This window comes from Amblyraja radiata, chromosome 6, assembly GCF_010909765.2.
Source record: "Amblyraja radiata isolate CabotCenter1 chromosome 6, sAmbRad1.1.pri, whole genome shotgun sequence".
NCBI classification, from domain to species: domain Eukaryota; kingdom Metazoa; phylum Chordata; class Chondrichthyes; order Rajiformes; family Rajidae; genus Amblyraja; species Amblyraja radiata.
In genome coordinates this window covers 87210772-87233916 of record NC_045961.1, presented here as the reverse complement: position 1 = coordinate 87233916, position 23145 = coordinate 87210772, and the positions used below count along the sequence as shown (strand labels likewise).

Sequence of the window (23145 nt, the reverse complement as noted above, 5' to 3'; positions counted from 1 at the left end):
GGAGTAATAAAGGCTGACGGTTGATCTGTGAGGGGGATGGCGCAGGGGAGTAGCATGCAAAGGAGGGGCCCTGCTGAGGGAATACTCAACTGTGGGAGAGGAGATGGTGTCAGTACTGGAGAAATGCTGAGTTGTTGGGGGGGTTGGACTGGGGGATTGCTGCGATGTTGGAAGGGAGGTGCTGAGAGAGTGATGCATTGTAGCAGTACTGAAGGAGCATTGATGGGTAATACTGAGAGAGTGCTGAAAGGTCGTAACTCCTTCTTTTCAGGCATGAAACTGAGACCCCATCAGTCTACTGCGGCAAATATAAAAGATCTCGGGCAGCACAGTGGTAGAGTCATGCCCCTGTCCCACTTAGGAAACATGAACGGAAACCTCTGGAGACTTTGCGCCCCACCCAAGGTTTCCGTGCGGTTCCCGGAGGTTGCAGGTGGTTGCCGGAGGTTGCAGTTAGTGGAAGCAGGTAGGGAGACTGACAAAAACCTCCGGGAACCACATGGAAACCTTGGGTGGGGCGCAAAGTCTCCAGAGGTTTCCGTTCAGGTTTTATAAGTGGGACAGGGGCATATAGGATGACCATGGCTGACAAGGGACAACATAACGGCAAAAGAGAAGGCATATAACACTGTATGATCACATTGAATGGTGGTGCTGGCTCGAAGGGCCGAATGGCCTACTCCTGCACCTATTGTCTATTGTCTATTAGTCTGAAGCCAGAGGATTGGGATGTTTTTAAAGAACAAGAAAAGGTAACTAAAAGAACATCACGGAGAGAAAATATGAAGTACTAAGCTAGCCAATATTATAAAAGAGGAGAGCAAGAGTTTCTATGGAAATATAAACAGTAAACAAGAGGTAAGAGTGGTCGTCGGGCCGCTGGAGAATGATGCAGGAGAATGAAAATGGGAAATCAAGAAATGGCAGAGGAATTGAATAACTTTTTGGCATCAGTCTTCTCAATGAAAGAGACCAGCATGGTGCCTGCAATCCTGGAGAGTCAGGGGGTGTGGAGTGGCGTTTAAAAAGGAGAAAGTGCTAGGAAAACGGAAAGGTCTGTGGAAGGATAAGTCACCTGCACCCCAGGGTGGTCTCAGAGATTGTGAAGGCATTAGTTGTGATATTTCAAGAATCACTGGAGCTAGGAGTGGTTGCTGAAGATTGGAACAACCCCACTGTACAAGAAGGGACCAAAGCGAAAGAACGTAAAATTTACAGGCTGGTTAGCCTGACTTCGGTGGTTGGTAAGATTTTAGAGTCAATCATATAGGATGAGGTTATGCAGTACTTGGAAGTTCACAATAAAATAGGCCAGAGTCAGCATGGTTTTGGGAAGGGAAGATCTTGCCTGACAAATCTGCTGTTCTTTGAGGATGTTAATAGTAGGACAGACAGAGGGGAGGCTGTAGAAATTGTTTACCTAGATTTTCAGAAGGCATTCGATAATGTGGCATACATCAGGCTGCTAGGGAAGATAAGAGCCCATGGTATTAAAGGGAAGATATCAGCACAGATAGCGGGTTGGCTGGATGGCAGAAGGCAAAGAGTTGCAATAAAAGGTGCTTTTTCAGGTTGGCTGCCAGTGACTAGTGGAGTTCTGCTAGGGTCGATGCTGAGGCCGCTTCCCTTCACGTTGTATATTAATGGTTTGGATAAGGGGATTGAAGGCTTTGTGGCCCAGTTTGCAGATGATGCTAAGATAGGCGAAGGGGTAGGCCTATAAGGTGCTGGTCAGGCCGCATTTGGAGTACTGTGAGTAATTTTGGGTTCCATATCTGGGGAAGGATGTGTTGGGTATGGAGAGGGTCCAGAGGAGGTTTTTTAAGAATTATTCCAGGAATGAGTGGGCTTGCATATTATGAGCATTTGACAGCACTGGGCCTCTACTCACTGGAGTTTAGAAGGTTGAGGTGGGGAACATTGAAACTTGCAGAATAATAAAAAGCATATGTGGAATGGATGTTTCCATTGGTGGGAGAGTCTAAGACCAGAGGTCAAAGCCTCAGAATTAAGGGAGCTCTTTTAGGAAGGAGGCAAGGAGGAACTTCTTTAGTCAGAGGGTAGTTAATCTGTGGAACTCAATGTCACAGAGGACTGTGGAGGCCAAGTCATTGGAAAATTTTAAGGCAGAGACACATTCTTGTTCAGAAGGGTTATGGGGAGAAGGCAGGAAAATAGGATTAGGAGGCAGAGATCAGCCATGATTGAATGGTGGAGTAAACTCGATGGACCAAATGGCCTAATTCTACTCCTATAACTTGTAAACATGTTAGGAAGGAACTGCAGATGCTGGTTTACATCGAAAATAGACTCAAAATGTTGGAGTAACTCAGCGGGTCAGGCAGCATCTCTGGACAAAATGATTCTCTTCTTCAGCCTGAGAGTCAGGGGAGAGGGTATGAGAATATCAAAATAAATCAGAGCCTACACCGACGAATTCTCCAGCCTCGGCGCTCCCACACTCCTGCAAGAAGGTCATGTCGTGCATTAAGAGAAGGCCGATGGACGAGGAAGGTTGGCCGCGATGTAGGACTCGGAGCACTGTTGTCTCAAGCTCTGTGGAACAAAAGACTTCTTGTTGCAGCGATCGGGCTGCTTGTCATAGCAACTGGCACATGATCCGGTGCAAACACTGACTGAGCCCAGACACACGGGAGCTCAGCATCCGAAACCCTGCAGAGAGCATCCAGCGCCTGCCTGCCTGCCTGCAGCGCGCCCCCTGTCATGCACCGCTCCTACCAGCCCATCCTCCCCTGTGGGAACAAGTACCTGCAGCAGAAGTGGGACCACGCCTGTTACCTGGAGCATCGGCGCAAGGTAGGGCAAGCAGAGAGGGACACAAGGACATCAGCGCTGACCCGTCCCCTGGTAAAACCTTGCCAACATTCTCCTGATGCCTGGGGAAATCTGTTCATTTCACCAAGCAAGTAACAGCGAAATAACAGTGCAATAATAATAATACTGGAATAAAACGCAAAGTGCGAGGGGAACTCAGCGGAGCAGGCAGCATCTGCGGAGGGTAGACACAACATGCTGGAGTAACTCAGCGGATCAGGCAGCATCTACGGAGGGAACGGCTAGGCGACGTTTCGGGTTGGGACCCTTCACACTGGCAACCTCGTCTGCCCATTTCCTCCACAGATGCTGCCTGGCCCGCCGAGATACTCCAACACTTTGTGTTTTACTGGAGATTCCAGCATCTGCAGTTCCTTGTGTCCCAATAATACTGGAAATCTAAAATAGGAACCAAAATGCTGGAATACTCAGCAGGACTGGGGAAGGAGAAAGGTTTCTAACTAACCTTCAGGCAGAACTGGGGAAATGTTAAGAGGTCAGGTGAATTCAGAGATACAGCTAAATGTGGGGGGGGGGGGGGGGGGGGGGGGGGGGCTGGAGGGAGAAGGGGCGAACAAAGGGGGAATGTGTGTAACAGGGTGGAGAGCTAGAATGAAAAAAATGATCAAAGGGTGGTTGTGAGAAAATAAGAAAACAATCACAACATGAAGCTACTGGAAATACACTGCAGGGCATTCAGCCTGTGGGGGGAGAAGCGATGGGGGGAGTAGCGATGAGGGTGGTGGGGAGGAGTTTGTAAATGTGCAGAAACTGTAATGTGTCAATGGAAGTATGAGGTGCAGCTCCTTGAGGTGACTGTGAAATCGAGAGGAGGCCGAGGACAGAGTTGGAAGTGAGAGAGATGCAGGAGTGAAGAGCTAAGCCTCGGTGAGTTGTTGTCTAATGCCAGCCTGACCTCCTACGGACTCCTGCCCACTCCACATGACTTTCCGCATCAGCATCAACAGAAGAAATGTCCTGAACTGACCGATAGCCCTAGGCACCATTCCCGGTATCGAACGATGGAATCAAATATTCTGGTTTCTGCGTTACAACTTCTTCTTGCACAGCCTAGAGTCGCAGGTCAACTTGTTCTAATTGATCTATTTGTTCGTGCATTGATTGCATTAGTCGAAACAAGGTGGACCACGTGAAGGTCGCAATCTCCCATCCCTGTGTTACAACAGCACCTGAACATTGAAAATACTTGAAATGCTTTGGAATATGGTGAGGTTGCGAATGATTCTTGATTAGTCTGAAGAATGGTTCCAATCCGAAACGTCGCCTGTCCATTCCCTCCACATATTTTGTCTGATCCACGGAATTCCTACAGCTTTTTGTGTTTTACCTGGTTAGTCCTCTTTGCTTCTCTTTTATTGAAGGAACTGGTTTTAAGCCAGAATCCGGAGGTTTTAAGGTCAATCTATCAATTAGATTACTTCATCAAACAGTTGGAACTGGTGTTCAATAACTATCTTAAATAACTTTTCAAGAACCTATTTCCCTTTGATGTTTTGGTTAATGGGGCAATTGTTCCATTCATCATAATGTAATTCACCTTACACTGCTTATCATGCCATTATTCGACAATAGACCCAGCTATTGAATAATTTCACTAAGAAAATTGGCTGCAGAGAAATTAAGGAGACAGTCCCTACTAGAGCAATTGATAAATGTGTAACAGAGCACCCAGCTTTCTTCAAGGCCATGTGGGGCTTATGTCCCTCAGTCAGGGAGGACTCTCTGAGATATTTTTCCACCACCTGTTGTGCTCAGATAAAAATAGTTAGAATGTTTTGTTCTTCACAGTCACATAAATAGTCCAATTGTGGCATGGGGGCTGGGGCTACTTTTCATGGAAAGTCGTGGACTCAAATCCTATCCAAGAGATTCGAGCTTGGAATTATGTCTGCACTTCCAGTGGAACACTGGGATAATGCTGCACTGTTTGCCAGTCATGTACATCCGATGCAACACTGGGATAGTGCTGCTCTGTCAGATGATCCTGCACTTCCAATGTAACACTGGGATAATGCTGCACTGTCAGACAGTCCTGTACATCGAGTGTTACACTGCGATAGTGCTACTGTCGTACAGGCCAGTACATCCAGTGTTACACTGGGGGACTGCTAGTCTGTCAGACAATGCTGTCCATCCAGTGTAACACTGGGATCCTGCTGCTCTCAGACAGGCCTACACTTCCAGTGTAACACTGGGATCCTGCTGCTCTGTCAGATTGGCCTGTACATCCAGTGTAACTGGGTTAGCGCTGCTCTGTCTGTCAGACAAGTCTGTACATCCAGTGTGACACTGGGATCCTGCTGCTGTCAGACAGGACGACATTTCCAATGTAACATGGGAAAACGACCACACTATTAGGGATGCCATAATCTGACTGATACAAAAGGCAAAAGCTACACTAATCTCCAGTGGATGTGAAATATCCCATGATCACCACTTTGAAGAACGTTTTCTAGATTGGCTGCATTCAGGCATTCAGGTATAGGCTGCTTCAGGTCCAGTACCTGCAGTCACTTGCTGGGGAGTTGTGAATGGAATTGAACATACTGACTTTGTGACTGATGAAGCATCAGAAGAAGGTACAGAAAGTTGCAGGAGAAACTCAGCGGGTGCAGCAGCATCTATGGAGCGAAGGAAATAGGCAATGTTTCAGGCTGAAACCCTTCTTCAGACTAAGGGGGGTGGGGGGTGGGGGGGGGGGGGGGGGGCGGGGAGAATAAAGAAAAAGGAGGAGGAGGAGCCCGAGGGCTGAGGGAGAGATAGGAAGGGGAGGAGACAGCAAGGGCTAACAAAATTGGGAGAATTCAATGTCCATGCCCCCAGGATGCAGACTCCTCAAGCGGAATATGAGGTGCTGTTCCTGCAATTCCGGTGGTGCTCGCTCTGGCCATGGACGAGACCCAGGACAGAGAGGCCATGGAGGAGACCCAGGACAGAGAGGCCATGGAGGAGACCCAGGACAGAGAGGCCCGATTTTACCTTCTCCCCAAAATCCACAAACCGGTAGACCCATTGTCTCTGCCTGTTCGTGCCCCACCAAACTCCACATACCTTTACTCCATCCTATCCCCCTTGGTTAAATCCTACCCAACCTATGTTCCTCCAACTCTTAAACACAAGCATCAGAAGATGGTTGGGCCGAGGACACTGTCCTAAGGAATTCCTGCTGCAATATCCTAGGTCTGGGTTGATTGAACTTCAACAAGCACAACCATCTTCCTTGGTGTAAAGAATGACTCCAATTACTGGAAAGATTACTCCTGGATGCTCATTAACCAATTTTACCCAATAAACTATTTCCAGTGGAAAGGGGCAGGGAATTGGCATGTTTTGAGGAGCGCCAAAAGGGAAGGTGAGAAATTATTTGTGCAGTGGCTGGCTGTGATCACAGACGCACTGCTTATAACGGCAGTGGAACCACATTCAACAGAAAGTTTCAAAAGGACTGGAGAAATATTGGAAATGAAGAATTTTCTAGGTCTGGTGTGGAGAACAGGAGCTGGGATTGATTGGAAACTCTTTCAACAATGCCTGGAAATATGGTTCTGGGACTGATCTCGTGCTGAGTTTTAGTTTGAGATGCGGATTTCCAGTGGCAATACTTGTGATTTTGCACTTCATAACCTTGTTGGACAGATGACAAGTTAAGGTAACACTATTCATGCAAGCAGCAGGATGTTTCATAGAAACATGATGCGTTTGGGAATAGATAGGGTAAGATGAATAACGGCATTTTGTGTGGAGTGCTGCATATATTGGGACATTAAATGAATTCCATGTGTTGGTGGAAAGCTGTGTAATTGTTGAATCAGATTGAGGGTATGGTTCACAGCCCATGTAAACATTGGCAGAACATGAATGCAGTGAATCAGTTGAGAGCTTCAATTTCATGACATGTCCATGAGCTGCAGCCTCTCCCTCTGTCTGCTTGAAGATGCGGATGTGCTCTTTTAATTGTTTACTAGACCAAGTGCAGACCCATTGGGTCTGTTTCCCCAACGGCGTTTGCGGGGGGGGGGGGGGGGGAGGGGGTGAGAAGAGGGGAGGGAGGGGAGAGGAGGAGGAGGAAACGGGATAGATTTGGGAGGGAAAGGAGAGTGGGGTAGGGGGTGAGAGATGGGGAGAGAGATGTTGGGGAGGGGGGATGGGGAAGATTGGGAGGAGGGAGGGAGGGGGAGAGGGGTGGGGGAGAGAGGGGAAAGAGTGGGGAGGGAGTGTGGAGGGGAAGGGGGAGAGAAGTGGAAGAGTGGGGAGGGAGGAGGAGAGGGGTAGGGGGAGTGATGGAAGAGGGACAGAGGGATAGGGGGGAGGGGTGGGGGGGGAGAGGGAAGGGGGTGGGGTAGAGAGGGAAGGGGGGTGGGGAAGAGAGGGATGGGAGAGGGAGAGGGGTGAGGAGAGGGAGAGGGGGAGGAGAGAAGGGGGAGAGAAGTGGAAGAGTGGGGAGGGAGGGAGGGGTAGAGGGGTAGCGGGAGTGGAGGAAGAGAGACGGGGGAGTGGTGGAAGAGGGACAGAGGGGTAGGGGAAGGGGTGGGAGAGAGGGTGGGAGAGAGAGGGGAAGGGAGGGGAATAGAGAGGGGTGGGGTGGGAGAGGCGTGGGGTAAGGGGATAGAAGTGGAAGAGTGGGGAGGGAGGGGTAGGGGGAGTGGTAAAAGAGGGACAGAGGGGTAGGGGGAAGGGGGTGGTGGTAGAGAGGGAAGGGGGGTGGGGGAGAGAGGGATGGGTGGGAGAGGGAGAGGGGTGAGGAGAGGGAAACATAGAAGCATAGAAATTAAGTGCAGGAGTAGGCCATTCGGCCATTCGAGCCAGCACCACCATTCAATATGATCATGGCTGATCATCCAACTCAGTATCCTGTACCTGCCTTCTCTCCATACCCCCTGATCCCTTTAGCCACAAGGGCCACATCTAACTCCCTCTTAAATATAGCCAATGAACTGGCCTCAACTACCTTCTGTGGCAGAGAGTTCCAGAGATTCACCACTCTCTGTGTGAAAAATATTTTCCTCATCTCAGTACTAAAGGATTTCCCCTTTATCCTTAAACTGTGACCCGCTTGTCCTGGACTTCCCCAACATCGGGAACAATCTTCCTGCATCAGACAAATGCAATTCAGGACTTTTCACTTCACAAGCAAAGTCAGACCAATTCATAACGAGTTGGTCTCCATTCGTCGTTTTTTTGGAATCATATGGTGCAACACAATTGTAAAAAATAACTGTTTCAGGACTGGACGAGGGTTGGTCAAGATTATAAATAATGATCTCCTTTTCTTTTTTCTTTTATTTTATTTTCTCTATTTTCTCTCTCAACTTTCTTCATTTACTCGTTTTCTTTTTTCACACACTATATATTTCACATCTTTCTATCATTTACTATCTAACTTCTTTTTCTTATTCTAATCTTTTTTCAATGTAACAAAAAAAAAAAAGAAGTTGTACATAAAATGTATTATGAAAATATATATTAGGCACTTTGGTGCCATATGACTGTACTTACTTCTAATAAAATAAAATATTAAAAAAAAACAAAAAACAAAAAAAAAAACAAGCAAAGTCAGAATGACGGTTAGTGAAGAATTCGAATATTCGCTGAGCGTTCAGATGCTGCGCGCGCCTCCTGCACCAAAGTGGGGGGGGGGGGGGGTGGGAGCGTGTGTCGTCACACACAAAGATCTTGTAGCGGAGAGCTCCGCTATAAGATCTTTGGTCACATACTAAGCACGCGCCTCCACAAACAGATGAGCGTCTTCTTGAATGGAGAGCGCGTGGCCGCCTCCACAAACAGTCACACACACTGAGGACCCGCCCCCACAAAAATATTTTGTGAGGAAGGGAAGGAGGAGGGTGGAGAGGGAGAGGGGGAGGGGGGGGGGTGGGGGTGGAGAAGAGGGGGAGGAGAGGATGGGGGAGAGAGGTGAAGGGGGGGGGGGAGGGGTTGGAGCGGGAGTGCATGAGTCGAGAGAAGAGAAAAGGGCAGAGAGAGAGAGAGGCTGGTACAACAACAAAAAAGCTGGATAAACTCAGCGGGTGCAGCAGCATCTATGGACCGAAGGAAAAGGGCAACGTTTTTGGCCGAAACCCTTCTTCCGGGTTTCGGCCAAAAACGTTGACCATTCAATTCGCTCCATAGATGCTGCCGCACCCGCTGAGTTTACCCAGCTTTTTTTATGTCTACCTTCGATTTTCCAGCATCTGTAGTTCCTTCTTAAAGACAGAGACTGTGCACGGTAAGGGAATGAGGAGGGAGAGGGGGAAGAATGTGGAGGGAGGGGGAGAGTGGGATTGGAGGGGGAGAGGGGTGGGGGGAGAGAGAAGTGGAAGAGAGGGGAGGGAGGGAGGGAGGGGGAGAGGGGTATCAGGAGTGGTTTTAGAGGGACAGGGGGAGTGGTGGAAGAGGGACAGAGGGGTAGGGGAAGGGTGGGGGAGAGAGGGGAAGGGAGGGGGGTGAGGGAGGGAGAGGGGTGGGGTAAGGGAAGAGAAGTGGGAGAGGGAGGGGTAGGGGGAGTGGTGGAAGAGGGACAGAGGGGAAGGGGGCGGGGAGAGAGGGAAGGGGGTGGGGGAGAGAGGGATGGAAGAGGGGTGAGGAGAGGGAGAGGGGGAGGAGAGAAGGGGAGAGAAGTGGAAGAGTGGGGAGGGAGGGAGGGGTAGCGGGAGTGGTGGAAGAGGGATGGGGAGTGGTGGAAGAGGGACAGAGGGGTAGGGGAAGGGGTGGGACAGGGAGGGGAAGAGAGAGGGGTGAGGGAGGGAGAGGGGTGAAGTAAGGGGAGAGAAGTGGAAGAGTGGGGAGGGAGGGGTAGAGGGACTGGTGGAAGAGGGACAGAGGGGTAGGGTAAGGGGGCGGGGGGAGAGAGGGAAGGGGGTGGGGTAGAGGGGGAAGGGGGGGGGGGGAGAGAGTGATGGGTGGGAGAGGGAGAGGGGTGAGGAGAGGGAAACATTGAAACATAGAAATTAAGTGCAGGAGTAGGCCATTCGGCCCTTCTAGCCTGCACCACCATTCAATATGATCATGGCTGATCATCCAACTCAGTATCCTGTACCTGCCTTCTCTCCTTACCCCCTGATCCCTTTAGCCACATCTAACTCCCTCTTAAATATAGCCAATGAACTGACCTCAAAAACCTTCTGTGGCAGAGAATTCCAGAGATTCACCACTCTCTGTGTGAAAAATGTTTTTCACATCTCTGTCCTAAAGGATTTCCCCCTAATCCTTAAACTGTGACCCCTTGTTCTGGTCTTCCCCAACATCCGGAACAATCTTCCTGCATCTAGCCTGTCCAAGCCCTTAAGAATTTTATACGTTTCTATAAGATACCCCCTCAATCTTCTAAAATCTAGCGAGTACAAGGCGAGTCTATCCAGTCTTTCTTCGTATGAAAATCCTGACATCACAGGAATCAGTCTGGTGAACCTTCTCTGTACTGTCACTATGGCAATGATGTCTTTGACCATTGGGCATTGTGACATCACACGATGGAACGTTCACCAGGGGCTGGTGCTCCTGCAAAGGCATATGTAAATGAATCCATTCCGATTGGACATCTGTGAGCATTGGGCATTGTGACATCACACGATGGAACGTTCACCAGGGGCTGGTGCTCCTGCAAAGGCATATGTAAATGGATCCATTCCGATTGGACATCTGTGAGCATCGGGCATTGTGACATCACACGATGGAACGTTCACCAGGGGCTGGGGCTGGTGCTGCTTCTATGGGTGAGAAGCCAGTTTATTTTTGAAATATTGGGGGGGGGGGGGGGGGGGGGGGGGAAGGAGTTGATTAAAAACGTGTACTTAAACACGACGAAATGTAATGAGGAGCGGATACTTAGAAAGAAAAGTGAAATCTCTACCGAAATGGAAAAGATGTCGGCGATTCTGCGTCTGGTTTCGGAGTTGCAGTGAATCAAAGGAAGAAATGCAGCCGGAAGCCGTACATATAAATGGATCCATTCCGATTGGACATCTGCGAGCATTGGGCATTGTGATTGGACATCTGCGAGCATTGGGCATTGTGACATCACACGATGGAAACGAATCAAAAGGCAGAAAGGCAGCCGGACGGACGGCAGGCGACAGGCACAGACTTTTATATATTAGATAGAAGATATATATAGATATTGGATGCTTGCAGCAGAGAATCACCTATTTCTCTCCAATTCTTTGCTTTATTTAAGTGAAAGAAACGTCAAGAAGAATCTGACCCTTTCATGAAATTAATGTGTGGCAGCGGCCCAGTTAGTCAGATCAGAGGAGTTCCCTCGTTTATTTCCTTGAATCACACATGGTTGAGCTCGGAAATCATGCAGCAAATGAAGAGAGCCTCAAAAGGATCCTTACAATAACAACATGCTTATATACTCTCTTTAATGTACCTCGTTCCATCAAGGAAGCAATTCCCAACTTGGCACTTAAGGAGTAGGAAGGAATTGCAGATGCTGGGTTAAACAGAAGATAGATACAAAATGCTGACAGGCAGCATCTCTGGAGGGAACAATGGCTGATGTTTCGGGTCACATTCCTTCTTCAAACTAAAATAAGGGACTCGACCCGAAACGTCACAATAGACAATAGACAATAGACAATAGGTGCAGGAGTAGGCCCATTCGGCCCTTTGAGCCCTTTGAATTCAATATGAGCATGGCTGATCATCCCCAATCAGTACCCCGTTCCTGCCTTCTGCCCATATGCCCTGACTCCGCTATCTTTAAGAGCCCTATCTTGCTCTCTCTTGAAAGTATCCAGAGAACCGGCCTCCACCGCCCTCTGAGGCAGAGAATTCCACAGACTCACAACTCTCTGTGAGAAAAAGTGTTTCCTCGTCTCCGTTCTAAATGGCTTACCCCTTATTCTTAAACTGTGGCCCCTGGTTCTGGACTCCCCCAACAAGAGGTTTCCTGCCTCTAGTGTGTCCAAACCCTTAATAATCTTGTATGTTTCAATAAGATTCCCTCTCATCCTTCTAAACTCCAGAGTATACAAGCCCATTCTCTCAGCATATGACAGTCCCGCCATCCCGGGAATTAACCTTGTAAACCTACGCTGCACTCCCTCAATAGCAAGAATATCCTTCCTCAAATTAGGGGACCAAAACTGCGCACAATGCTCCAGGTGTGGTCTCACTGGGCCCTATACAACTGCAGAAGGACCTCTTTGCTCGTATACTCAACTCCTCTTGTTTTAAAGGTCAACATGCCATTCGCTTTCTTCACTGCCTGCTGTACCTTCGTTGACTGATGAGCAAGGACCCCCCAGATCCTGTTGTACTTCCCCTTTTCCCAACTTGACACCATTTAAACAGTAATCTGCCTTCCTGTTTTTGTTACCAAAGTAGATAACCTCACATTTATCCACATTAAACTTCATCTGCCATGCATCTGCCCACTCACCCAACCTGTCCAAGTCACCCTGCATTCTCATAGCATCCTCCTCACAGTTCACGCTGCCACCCAGCTTTGTGTCATCTGCAAATTTGCTAATGTTACTTTGAATCCCATCTAAATCATTGATGTATATTGTAAATAGCTGCGGTCCCAGCACCGAGCCTTGTGGTACCCCACTAGTCACTGCCTGCCATTCTGAAAGGGAACCGTTAATCCCTACTCTTTGTTTCCTGTCTGCCAACCAATTTTCTTTCACTATTCCTTCTATTCCTGTCACTTTTTCCATCTTTCCAGAAATGCTGCCTGAGTTACTCCAGTATTTCGTGTCAATCATTAGCGGCATTTAAGGAGATGATGTGAGTGTACCCTTCTCCATTGGGCAGTCCCCTGGGTGCATGGACTGTCTTAAAAGGAGGGGAGACGGGTAGAGAGATGGAGAATGTTCATCTGGGGGGAATTGTAGAGTTTAGAACTCACACACATGAAGGCACAGCTGCCTATGGGTGACTAATGGCACTCAAGGATGTCCAAAGGGCAGAATCGGAGAACGGCAGAGATCTTGGGGGGTTGTGGTGCTGGATTAAACAAATATGGAAAGGTGTGGTTGGGTGGGGTGGGGGTGGGGGGGGGGGGGGGGGTGGGGGATACAAAGGAGAAGGATACAAAGCCATGCTTTACGTTGTTTTATGAGCGTTCACAACAAGCTTGTTGGGAGAGCAAATGCTTTGGGATCTGCGACAATATTGTTAAGGGACTCACGATAACAGGGGTGTCACTAAGTACGCTGAGTGTTGGACCATATAATTATTGCTGTAATCTGAAGGATTAGATTAGTCTCAAGGTGAAAACTCCATGACAACAGGTTCTTGATACTGATTATATTGCTCAAGTCTGATTGGTCAAGCTTTATGTTGGTGGAGTAACAATGGGACATCAATATATACAGTTTACTTCCTGTTCACTCTAATTTTCAAAGATCCAAAGTTAGTTGATAGCAACCATTCTCAGGATCTGGTTTGGGGCAGATCTAACAGTGAAATAATATTCAGTCCTTTCCAATCCTGCGGTTTCAGCGTTTCCCTCCAAGGTTAGGAGGGAAAGATAAATCGGTCATGATTGAATGGCGGATTAGACTTGATGGGCCGAATAGCCTAATTCTGCTCCTATCACATGATCTTATCATCTTCAGAGGAGATTTGACTTGGGAGCACACAATAAGGGGTTGGACAGGCTAGATGCAGGAAGATTGTTCCCGATGTTGGGGAAGTCCAGGACAAGGGGTCACAGTTTAAGGATAGAGGGGAAATCCTTTAGGACCGAGATGAGAAAAACATTTTTCACACAGAGAGTGAATCTCTGGAACTCTCTGCCACAGAAGGTAGTTGAGGCCAGTTCATTGGCTATATTTAAGAGGGAGTTAGATGTGGCCCTTGTGGCTAAAGGGATCAGGGGGTATGGAGAGAAGGCAGGTACAGGTTACTGAGTTGGATGATCAGCCATGATCATATTGAATGGCGGTGCAGGCTCGAAGGGCCGAATGGCCTACTCCTGCACCTATTTTCTATGTTTCTAATACAAAATGTTTGCACGCATTGAAGCCTCGATGATCAATGGTCACGGAACTAAGGTGACCTGAAAGAACGAACAGGGAGATGAGAAGTGATTCAGTGACACAGTTGGAAAAGGCAGTGCCTCTCAGCTACAGCAACCCGGGTTCACTCCTGACTACTGGTGCTGTCTGTGTGGAGCTTGCATGGATTTCCCATGGATGCTCCAGCTTCCTCCCACATCCCAAGAACATGCAGGTCGATAGGTTAGTTGACTGCTGTAAATTGCCCCTTGCGTGTAGGCGAGTGATAGAATCTCGGGGGAGATGTCGGAAATGTAGGGAAGCATGAATGAATAATGGTTGTCACAGACTCAGTGGGACGGAGACTGTTCTGTGCTGTATAATACTATGACAGGAATTTGGAGAGAGAGATTTGTCGTGAAAGGGAATTGAATACGAATGAGAAGGAAACGCTGCAATGTGTGACGAAAGAGCAAGGGAGTGGAACTAATTAGAGAGCTTTCAAACAGATTGACAAATGGCCATTGTAATTGATGCTGTAGTAGAGCCTGCGCTCACACTGACTCCAGGAGATCTATTTACAAAGCAGCAAATCAGGTACAGCATCTCGCAGCCTTGGACAGGGAACGTGAAGAAAGCCCGAGGTGCGGCCCACTTGCATGACACGTTTAGGAGGCCAGTGTTAGCAGGGGTGCATCAGTACAGCACAGTTAGATCCATTGGGGGGCATGTAGTAGCAGTGTGCAGCTCCACTACTCTCACAGAGGCTCCCATGCAACCAACAGTGAATCCACTGACCTGTTGAGTGAGACCATCGTAATCATCATTGAGTTGTTGGTTAATGCACGTAATCCACACGCTACCTCGGCAAGACCATCAGCATAATCAAGGGAGAGTCTCACCCCGGTCACACCCCCTTCTCCCCTCAGAGGCAAGAGGTACAGAAGTGCGAAAGCGCACACCTCCAGATACAGGGACAGTTTCTTCTCAGCTGTTATCAGGCAACTAAACCATCCTATCACCAATTACAGAGCAGTCTTGAGCTACCATCTACCTCACTGGAGACCCTCGTACTATCTTTGATCAGACTTTAATGGACGTTATCTTACAATAAACGGTATCCCCTTTATCACATATCTGTACGCAGTGAACGGCTAGATTGTAATCATGTATAATCTTTCCGCTGACTGGATAGCACGCATCATCAAATATTTTCACTGTACCTCAGTACATGTGAATAAACCTAAATTAAACTAGCGTGGAATAATATCAAAACCACTGCACGGAAACAGAACCTTAGGCCAACTGCTCTACAGCAAGGTTTACATCCCACAACAGCATCCCAAAGCAAACATAGAAACATAGAAAACAGGTGCAGGAGGAGGCCATTTGGCCCTCCGAGCCAGCACCTCTATTCATTGGGATCATGGCTGATCATCCCCTATCAATAACCCGTGCCTGCCTTCTCCCTATATCCTTTGACTCCACTAGCCCCTAGAGCTCTATCTAACTCTCTCTTAAATCCATCCAGTGATTTGGCCTCCACTGCCCTCTGTGGCAGGGAATTCCATAAATTCACAACTCTCTGGGTGAAAAAGTTTTTTCTCACCTCAGTCTTAAATGACCTCCCCTTTATTCTAAGACTGTGGCCCCTGGTTCTGGACTCGCCCAACATTGGGAACATTTTTCCTGCTTCTAGCTTGTCCAGTCCTTTGATAATTTTATATGTTTCTATAAGATCCTCCCTCATCCTTCTAAACTCCAGTGAATACAAGCCTAGTCTTTTCAATCTTTCCTCATATGACAGTCCCGCCATCCCAGGGATTAATCTCGTGAACCTACGCTGCACTGCCTCAATCACAAGGATGTACTTCCTCAAATTAGGAGAACAAAACTGTACACAATACTCCAGATGTGGTCTCACCAGAGCCCTATACAACTGCAGAAGAAGTTGTATAGGGCTCATGATGGTGAAGGTTAAATTGATATTATAAAACTGAGACAGATTCACCTTTGTTGGATAAGAATGTTAGGGTCACAACATCAAGGTGGATACGTGAAGTAAGTGTTCAATCTGCCCGGGTCCCACTGAATATCTGGCAGCCTCAAGGGGATGAATAGTGCTCTGAGTAAATATTTATATTTAATTTTTTTTAAATATAAATGTCTTCTTGATTTTAAATATTAGTTCTACTCATTGGTAAAATATTCTCGACAAATTATCAGTCAAATTCTCTCATAGGTACAAGCTGCTAAACCAACAGTTGACAACAATGCTCCTGAAATCTTCTCGCATCTTCAACAGAAATTTAAGAAGCTTAAGGTAATGATTTCCTTGCCATGTCAGATTCTTGTCGTCTCCATGGTTTGGTTATTTTCTCCCAGGATCGTGCAGTTTCCTATGTCTCCATGTCAGGGCACCTCCCAGGGTAATTGCAATGAAAAATACCTTAAGTGAAACCCAGGGAAATATGCAAAATAGGGATGAAATGGGCAGGTGGTTACTCCTGTGCTAACATAATTACTTGAAGCCACCAGCTATAATGATTGGCCTGGGGTGATATGGAGGAGAGAATGACTAACAATCTGTGATAAATCCATCTGGGACTTCAGAAGGACATTTATTCTGAACGCCCCTGTCCCACTTAGGAAACCTGAACGGAAACCTCTGGAGACTTTGCGCCCCACCCAAGGTTTCCGTGCGGTTCCTGGAGGTTCCCGGCAACCACCTGCAACCTCCAGGAACCGCACGGAAACCTTGGGTGGGGCGCAAATTCTCCAGAGGTTTCCGTTCAGGTTTCCTAAGTGGGACAGGGGCATGACGAGGCAGCAGGAAAAATGGCAACTTCCCCCTCCCCACCCACTGGGAGGTCGGCAGTAAAGAGCAGACGGTTTCGGAGGAGAGTGGATGAACATAGCAGGGGGGGCAGGGGACAGATGGAAGGAAGTTGGTGTGAGGTAGAAATGCTAGCAGAGAGTAAATTATCTGTTTATGAGTTGCAAAGTCTATTTATTTACGTACAGGAGTGTTATCGTCACATTTGCCACGTGCCTTGTGTCTCCACTGTTGTTGCCCCGGCTCACGGTGTCTGCCGGAAGTGCTGTCCCAGCTGATTTTCATAGTCTGCCTGAGTTAAGAAAAAACTTAATGACATTGAGTGACACTGGGAAATGATGCAGAATTGATATCGACAAACCCCTAGTTATCTCAGACGCCAGGTCCGCATTATATCACACTGCTGTTTATCACGACACTGGCAGGCAGGAGTGAAATGTTGTTTGGGGTAATGTGCATGTAAATATGGAATGGAAAATGTTAGAAATGTCTTTTAGTTTAGTTCAGAGATACAGAGTGGAAACTCGTCCCCCCGAGTCCATGCCGACAATTGTTCAACCGCACACTAGTTCTATGTCATCTCACTTTATAACCCAAAAACATAATCTGCATTTTTCATTAGTACAGGTGTCAGAGATTGTGGGGAGAAGCCAGGTCGAACTGCGTTGGGAGGGCGAGATAGATCAGGCATGATTGAATGGCGGAGTAGACTTGATGGGACAAATGGCCTTATGACCAAATGGAATGCTTCAATTTTAATTCAGTTTAGTCTAATTTAGTTCAGAGATAGAATATGAAACAAGCCCTTTGGTCCACCGAATCCATGCCAACCAGCGATCCCTGTTACACTCGGCCCTGAAAGGTGCGATACAACTTTGACGCCATTTTCTCTGGATTGTGAGCTTCGACAAGCTCCCACAAGCTTCAGCTGCTTCCTGGCAGGCAATTGTATCTTGTTGCATTAATGTGTGTGTATTCAGACCTGGCACTCTGGTTAAAAGTGTGCTGATTGCTGTTTTGCATTGAATCACAGCTTGAGGATGAGCGGCTCTCCAACATAGAACGAAATAACAAGAAGCTGATGGAAAAAATGTCAACAATCATGAGGACCACTGGGCGAGTTGACAACATAAATGTGCACAAGCCAAAAAGGTGCGTTCCCATCCGGCCTGTGTGGCCTGACAATGATTATTTAAATGCAAGTTAGTGCCTGCAGTTTTCCCTGTCTCATCCTCAGACCTTGCGCTGGGAAGCTGTTGTACACTTGTGTTGTACAGCTCCATTAATGCCCTATTCCACAGAGTAATATTCCAGCTTTTCCAGTCTCTGTGTGGAACAAGTCCCACACTCTGGGACCATTCCAGAAAACATTCTCCACACTCTTTCCCAGGCTGCAATACCTTTCCAAAGGCGATGCATTCGGAACAGTGCCTGGTGCCCCAGTTGTTAGATCAGAGATTTATACAGGTTCAGCATCCATCCTTTACTCCTTCTCCTAGCAAATGACTAAAGGAGCACCACATAGTGGGATGGATAGTTCTGAAGGAGTGCTGCACTGTGGAAGGGGTAGTACTGAAGGACAAATGCAATGTGGGAGACAGTATGAAATAAGCACTGCTATTTTGGTTGGTTGGGGGCGCTGTGGCTTTCGGTCGGTTGAGGGCGCTGTGAGTCGGCTACCCTGCCACCAGCATGTTCGTTATCTCAATTTTTTTTTTTTTTTTTACTGTGTCTAAGTGTTTGTTTTGGTGTCTCTCGGTATGTCTTATGTGGGGGGTGGTGGGCGGGTGGGAAGGGGGAAACCATTTTTTAGTCACTTCCTTGACGGAGAGGCAATTTTTCCATGTCGCTTCACCGCCTCCCCTCTCGCGGCCGAACAGCTTGGATTGGAGCGGCCTTTCCCGGAGACGGGCCCAGAGCTTCAGCAGCGGCCGCAGCGTGGACTTTTCCATCGTGGAGCGGGGGCGAACCCTTGCCGGGGGTCGCCAGAAAGGAGTGCTCTGATCGCTGGCCTGGTGACTTTGGCATCATGGGGCTGTGGTCTGCGGAGCTTCTACCTGCAGGCATGGCGTGGACTTACCAGCCTGGGAGAAGAGTTCCGACCGCCGGCCTGCGGCCTATAACATCCTGAAGCCGCGCTCTCCGGTATCCCGCGTCAGCTCCTCCTTTGTTCTCCCCACCTCCCTCCCCTAAGCTGGGTCCTCCTTTGTTCTTCCCCACCCCCTCCCACACGGTGGTCCCCCACCGTTGGGTCCTCCTTTGTCCCCCTCCCATCACGGTGGCCTCCCCACGCTGGGTTATTTGTCCAACCCCTCTCCTCAAGGCGGGTCTTTTGTTCTCCCCCTCTCCCCCTCACGGCAGTTCCCCCACAACCTCATCGACTTCCACACCACGGGTCGACCCACGAGGCTATCAGACTATTTAAATTAAAATCGAGGCTTTCTCCAATGCCCTGTGTACATTTCCTCTACTGGTTGTTCATCTCATTGGGGTTTATTGTGTGCAACTTGGTGTTGTGGTTGCTCATGTAGTAATTGTCTGGAAATATGTTGTGTGGATCCTGGGCATTGCTGCATACATTTAACTGGCTGATAGTTAACCTGCTTTTAAGAAGGGGGACAAAATATTTCCAATAGAAATTGTGGATGATGGATGACCTGAGGGTGGCACAGTGATCTGGTCGAATGCAAAGTTTCTAAAACTGCTGAACTCCTTTTGTGAATCAGTTTGAACAGAGAAATGCGGCAGCGGGAGATGCAAAGAGTCACTCGTGAGAACCAGGCTATGCAGGAGCGCCTCAAGCAGGTCGAGCCACAGTACAACCACCTCAAGTGGCTTGAGGACTGGTATAAATCGGAGAAATACGAGAACAACATTGCCCGCTATCCCCATGCCTGGTACACTGCGCAGAGGCTACAGGTAACACCCTCAGTCCTAAAGAAACACCGGCATTGCTCCCAGCTGCCCTGCCAACATCAGGCCTGCCGTAATGTCACGCACTGGAGCCTGCCTTCCATCTCCACTTGATATCCGCATATCAACAGGCCAGTTTAATCCACGTTACACTCTCCAAAAATTCCTTTATCCTTTGGCTGCAATACCCTGACAAATCTGCATTCCTCCATTTCCTGGCCCCTGATGTTCCTGGATTACTGTTGCCGGCAGCCATGCTTTCAGCTGCCTACTTAGAAGATAGAAAGTACAGCATTGAACAGGCCCGCCCTTTCTGCCCACCACACCTATAGGATATGATAAGAACTTTATTTATCGATCCATTTGCGATACGATACGATAGAACTTTATTTATCCCAGGGGGGTAATTGGTCAATTTGCCGAGCGTGACACCAATCTAATCTTATCTATACACAGTTGATACAAAGATGCAGTATGGAACGCCACAGGAGATCCTTCTTCCCTGTGACTATCAAGCTGTACAACTCCTCCCCTTTGTGTCGTGGGGTAAACTGACTTCACTTCCCCCCCCCCGCCCAATCTTTTGTACATCCCCTTTCCAGTTGTCACTTTAAGTTCATGTTTTATGTACCTTGTGTTTTATGAATTGGCAGATCAATTTCCCTCCTGGGATAAATAAAGTTCTATCGTATCGCAAATGGTTCGATTGTAATCAAGTATTGTCTTTCTGCTGACTGGATAGCACGCAACAAAAGCTTTTCACTGTACCTTGATACACGTGACAATAAACTAAACTAATCTACCTGCACATCCATATCTCTCTATTCCCTGCCTATATATCTTAAACATTGCTCTTGTAGCTGCTTTCACAATTTCCCCTCATAGCGAGGTTCACACACCCCACCTCTACCACTCAACTTTCTCTGTAATAAAACCTGCCTGGAAAATCTCCTTTAAACTTTCCCCCCTCTCATCTTAAAGTGGTGCTCTCTAGTATTTACCATTTTCACCCTGGGATATCTGCCCTGTCTATGCCTCATATAATTTTATACATTTCAATCAGGTCGCCCTTCAGCCTCCAACACTTCAGAGAAAACAATCCAAGTTTGTCCAATATTTCCTTACCTCTAATCCAGGCAGAATCCTGGTGATCCTCTTCAAGCCCTGCACATCATTCCTCTAATGGTATGGCCAGAATTGCAAACAATACTCCGAATGTGGCCCAAGCTAGGTTTTGTCAAGTTGCAACATGATCCAAAGTACAGTTTCTGAAAAATGGGAAAGTTATCCCTAGTGATCTCTTTATGCTCACATTGTTTCAATGTTTCTGGAATCTTGCTGTTCCCAGATTAACTCCAATATCACATTTAGAACAAACATTTTGAAAAGGCTAAAATTGGCCTGAAAAGGCTTTAGCACAAGGTTGCTAGGGGAATGAATACTCACCTTCTTTTAATGAACGTGGTGAAATTCATGTTTAGTTTGCAACAGGATAAGTGTGTTTGTCCATTTATCGAGGTGAATTGGGTTAAGTTTGTTTGTTGGTTTGAATTCTCATTCATGAGTTATTTCCTAATCCTCATTTTCCACTTTGCCAGCCCAAATCAAAAGCAAGGAAGGTTAAATCAGCAAAAAATTCTGAAAAGAGCAAGAGAGTACAAGTGAGGACATCAACGTGAAGGACAGCAGAGCAAGGGGCAACATTCAGTCTTCAATTCAACCCGCTCAACGTGAAGCTCAGTACCAGCTTTGTCTCCTATTAATTGATCTTCCGTAAACATTACAGTCTTCTCATCAACCGCAAACCTCCTTTCAGCAGATTATTTAGATCAGGGGCGGGGAACCTTTTCATGTTGGAATGCCTCATCTAATCTGTAATCTGTTAGCTGTAATCTAATAATGCCACATCCAAGAAACTTCAATTAGATATACTTCAAAATGTACATTATTTTGTAAAAATCTAACTACTATGTACTAACTTCAAGAAAATGAAAAAAAAATGTTAACTCTAAAGTTAACTAACCTTTTAAATACTTTGTTGTGACTGCTTTTTGTGGGAAAGTATTTGAATATTCGGTTGCAACATGGAGGTACGCAGTTTCGGCTGATCTTCTAGATGGGTATCCATCATTTGTGACCTTAACAGGGTCTTGATTTGGATTAGGTAGGAGAATGTAGATTCGCAGCAATAAGTGGTTGAAAAGCAAGAAAAATTTCCGTGCATGTCGCCGAAGACGTGGGTATTCTATTGCATTTTTCCTAGATCTTTCTTAGCGTCAAATAAGGACTTTAAAATGTCATCTTCTGAGAGCTGAATCAATTCCATCTAGTTCTTTAGGAGCCTTGGAGACATCAACTAGGTGAGGTTGAAATGCTAATTTGAGTGTGATGTCATGATTCTCAAAGTCAGTGAACCTTTCATTGTATTCTTTGATTAATAAGTCTATAACAGCTGCGTATTCTTCAAATGATTCCCATGAATCCTCCTTCTCATCAATGGCCTTCGCTGACTGGGGAAAATGTTCAGCCGAAATTTCATTTTGAAGAAGAATTTTGAAAAAATAGTTTTTTTCGAAATGCTTGGATTTTTTACCACATACTGTATATATAGACTTAGTTTTACCTTGCAAAGAAACATTCAAGTCATTTTGCTTTGACATGATATCACACAGAAATGCAGTATTTCTATAGAAATCTTCTTTCAATAATTCACATTGCTGATTCTGTTCGTCATGAAATCTAACTAGCTGTTCTCGCAAAGATAAAAATGCATCTGATAATACCTTTTTTATCTGTGCAATAAACCCTTTACATTTTCCTGTCATGGAAGGTGCACCATCTGTATATACACTCACTAGTCAGGGAGGATTATTTAGTTGAATCTTCTTTTACTCTTTGGTATTTTAAATACGTTCATTTTACGATTAAAATTATAGAAGACGAACAAAAACATATTAATAAAAATAAAAGGATTTGTTCTACAAAATTTGGATTCATTCAAAAGACCGCTCTTAATGGCTTAGAAGGCCGCAGGTTCCCCACCCCTGATTTAGATCATAAATGCATCTGTCGCTACTTTGTGTGGGATGGTTTCAGTAACAGATAACTGAGATCAGCCACACCTCATTCATGCTTTCTCTAATTTCCATTGATATTGATGCATATCCTCAGAGCAAGAGTGCTGGGTTTGAAAGAAATTATGCCAATGCAATGTATGTCCATGTGTTTATCGGAAGCTGCAGTGAAATAAAGTTGTTGCTTTTTATGATTCAAGGCCATGAAATTGAAAACTGTTCAAGTTAAAGTGCAAATGTATTGTTATGCACACGAGTATGACAATGATACATCTCACTGCAGCATCACAGGCACATAGACAAACACACAAAAACAAGTTATACGTAAAATCCATAAATAGCACATACAATTCTAAAAGAGAAACAGCAAAAAACAAGACATAAGTGCAGAAACATAATTAGGAAATAAGACCACAGTGGTGCAAGCAGTGTGTCGTGGTCTTCTGTTGTCAAAGTAGGATCGGGGTTGAGTAAATTGGCTCATGAATCTGATAGTTGTAGGAAAGTTTAGTTCAGT

General features: G+C 46.7%; 1 protein-coding gene across 2 annotated transcripts; it reads left to right on the top strand.

Moving 5' to 3' along the window:
* The first annotated feature begins 2649 nt into the window (after positions 1-2649).
* Positions 2650-21461, top strand: cfap97d2 (CFAP97 domain containing 2). 2 transcript variants are annotated; one of them, XM_033023132.1, is made up of 5 exons: positions 2650-2817; positions 16048-16128; positions 17675-17793; positions 19368-19560; positions 21153-21461. In XM_033023132.1, the coding sequence occupies exons 1-5, from the start codon at positions 2725-2727 to the stop codon at positions 21231-21233; spliced, it is 567 nt and encodes a 188-aa protein (XP_032879023.1). In that variant the 5' UTR covers positions 2650-2724; the 3' UTR covers positions 21234-21461. The 2 variants fall into 2 exon arrangements, with proteins under 2 accessions (XP_032879023.1, XP_032879024.1); XM_033023133.1 differs by lacking the exon at positions 16048-16128.
* Positions 21462-23145: the final 1684 nt, after the last annotated feature.

Excerpts from the sequence above, each read along its gene's own strand:
- cfap97d2 (XM_033023132.1), top strand. The coding sequence starts at position 2,725 with ATGCACCGCTCCTACCAGCCCATCCTCCCCTGTGGGAACAAGTACCTG. Across the intron at positions 2,818-16,047 it reads ACCTGGAGCATCGGCGCAAG|GTACAAGCTGCTAAACCAAC; the intron begins GTAGGGCAAGCA and ends ATTCTCTCATAG. Across the intron at positions 17,794-19,367 it reads AATGTGCACAAGCCAAAAAG|TTTGAACAGAGAAATGCGGC; the intron begins GTGCGTTCCCAT and ends TTTGTGAATCAG.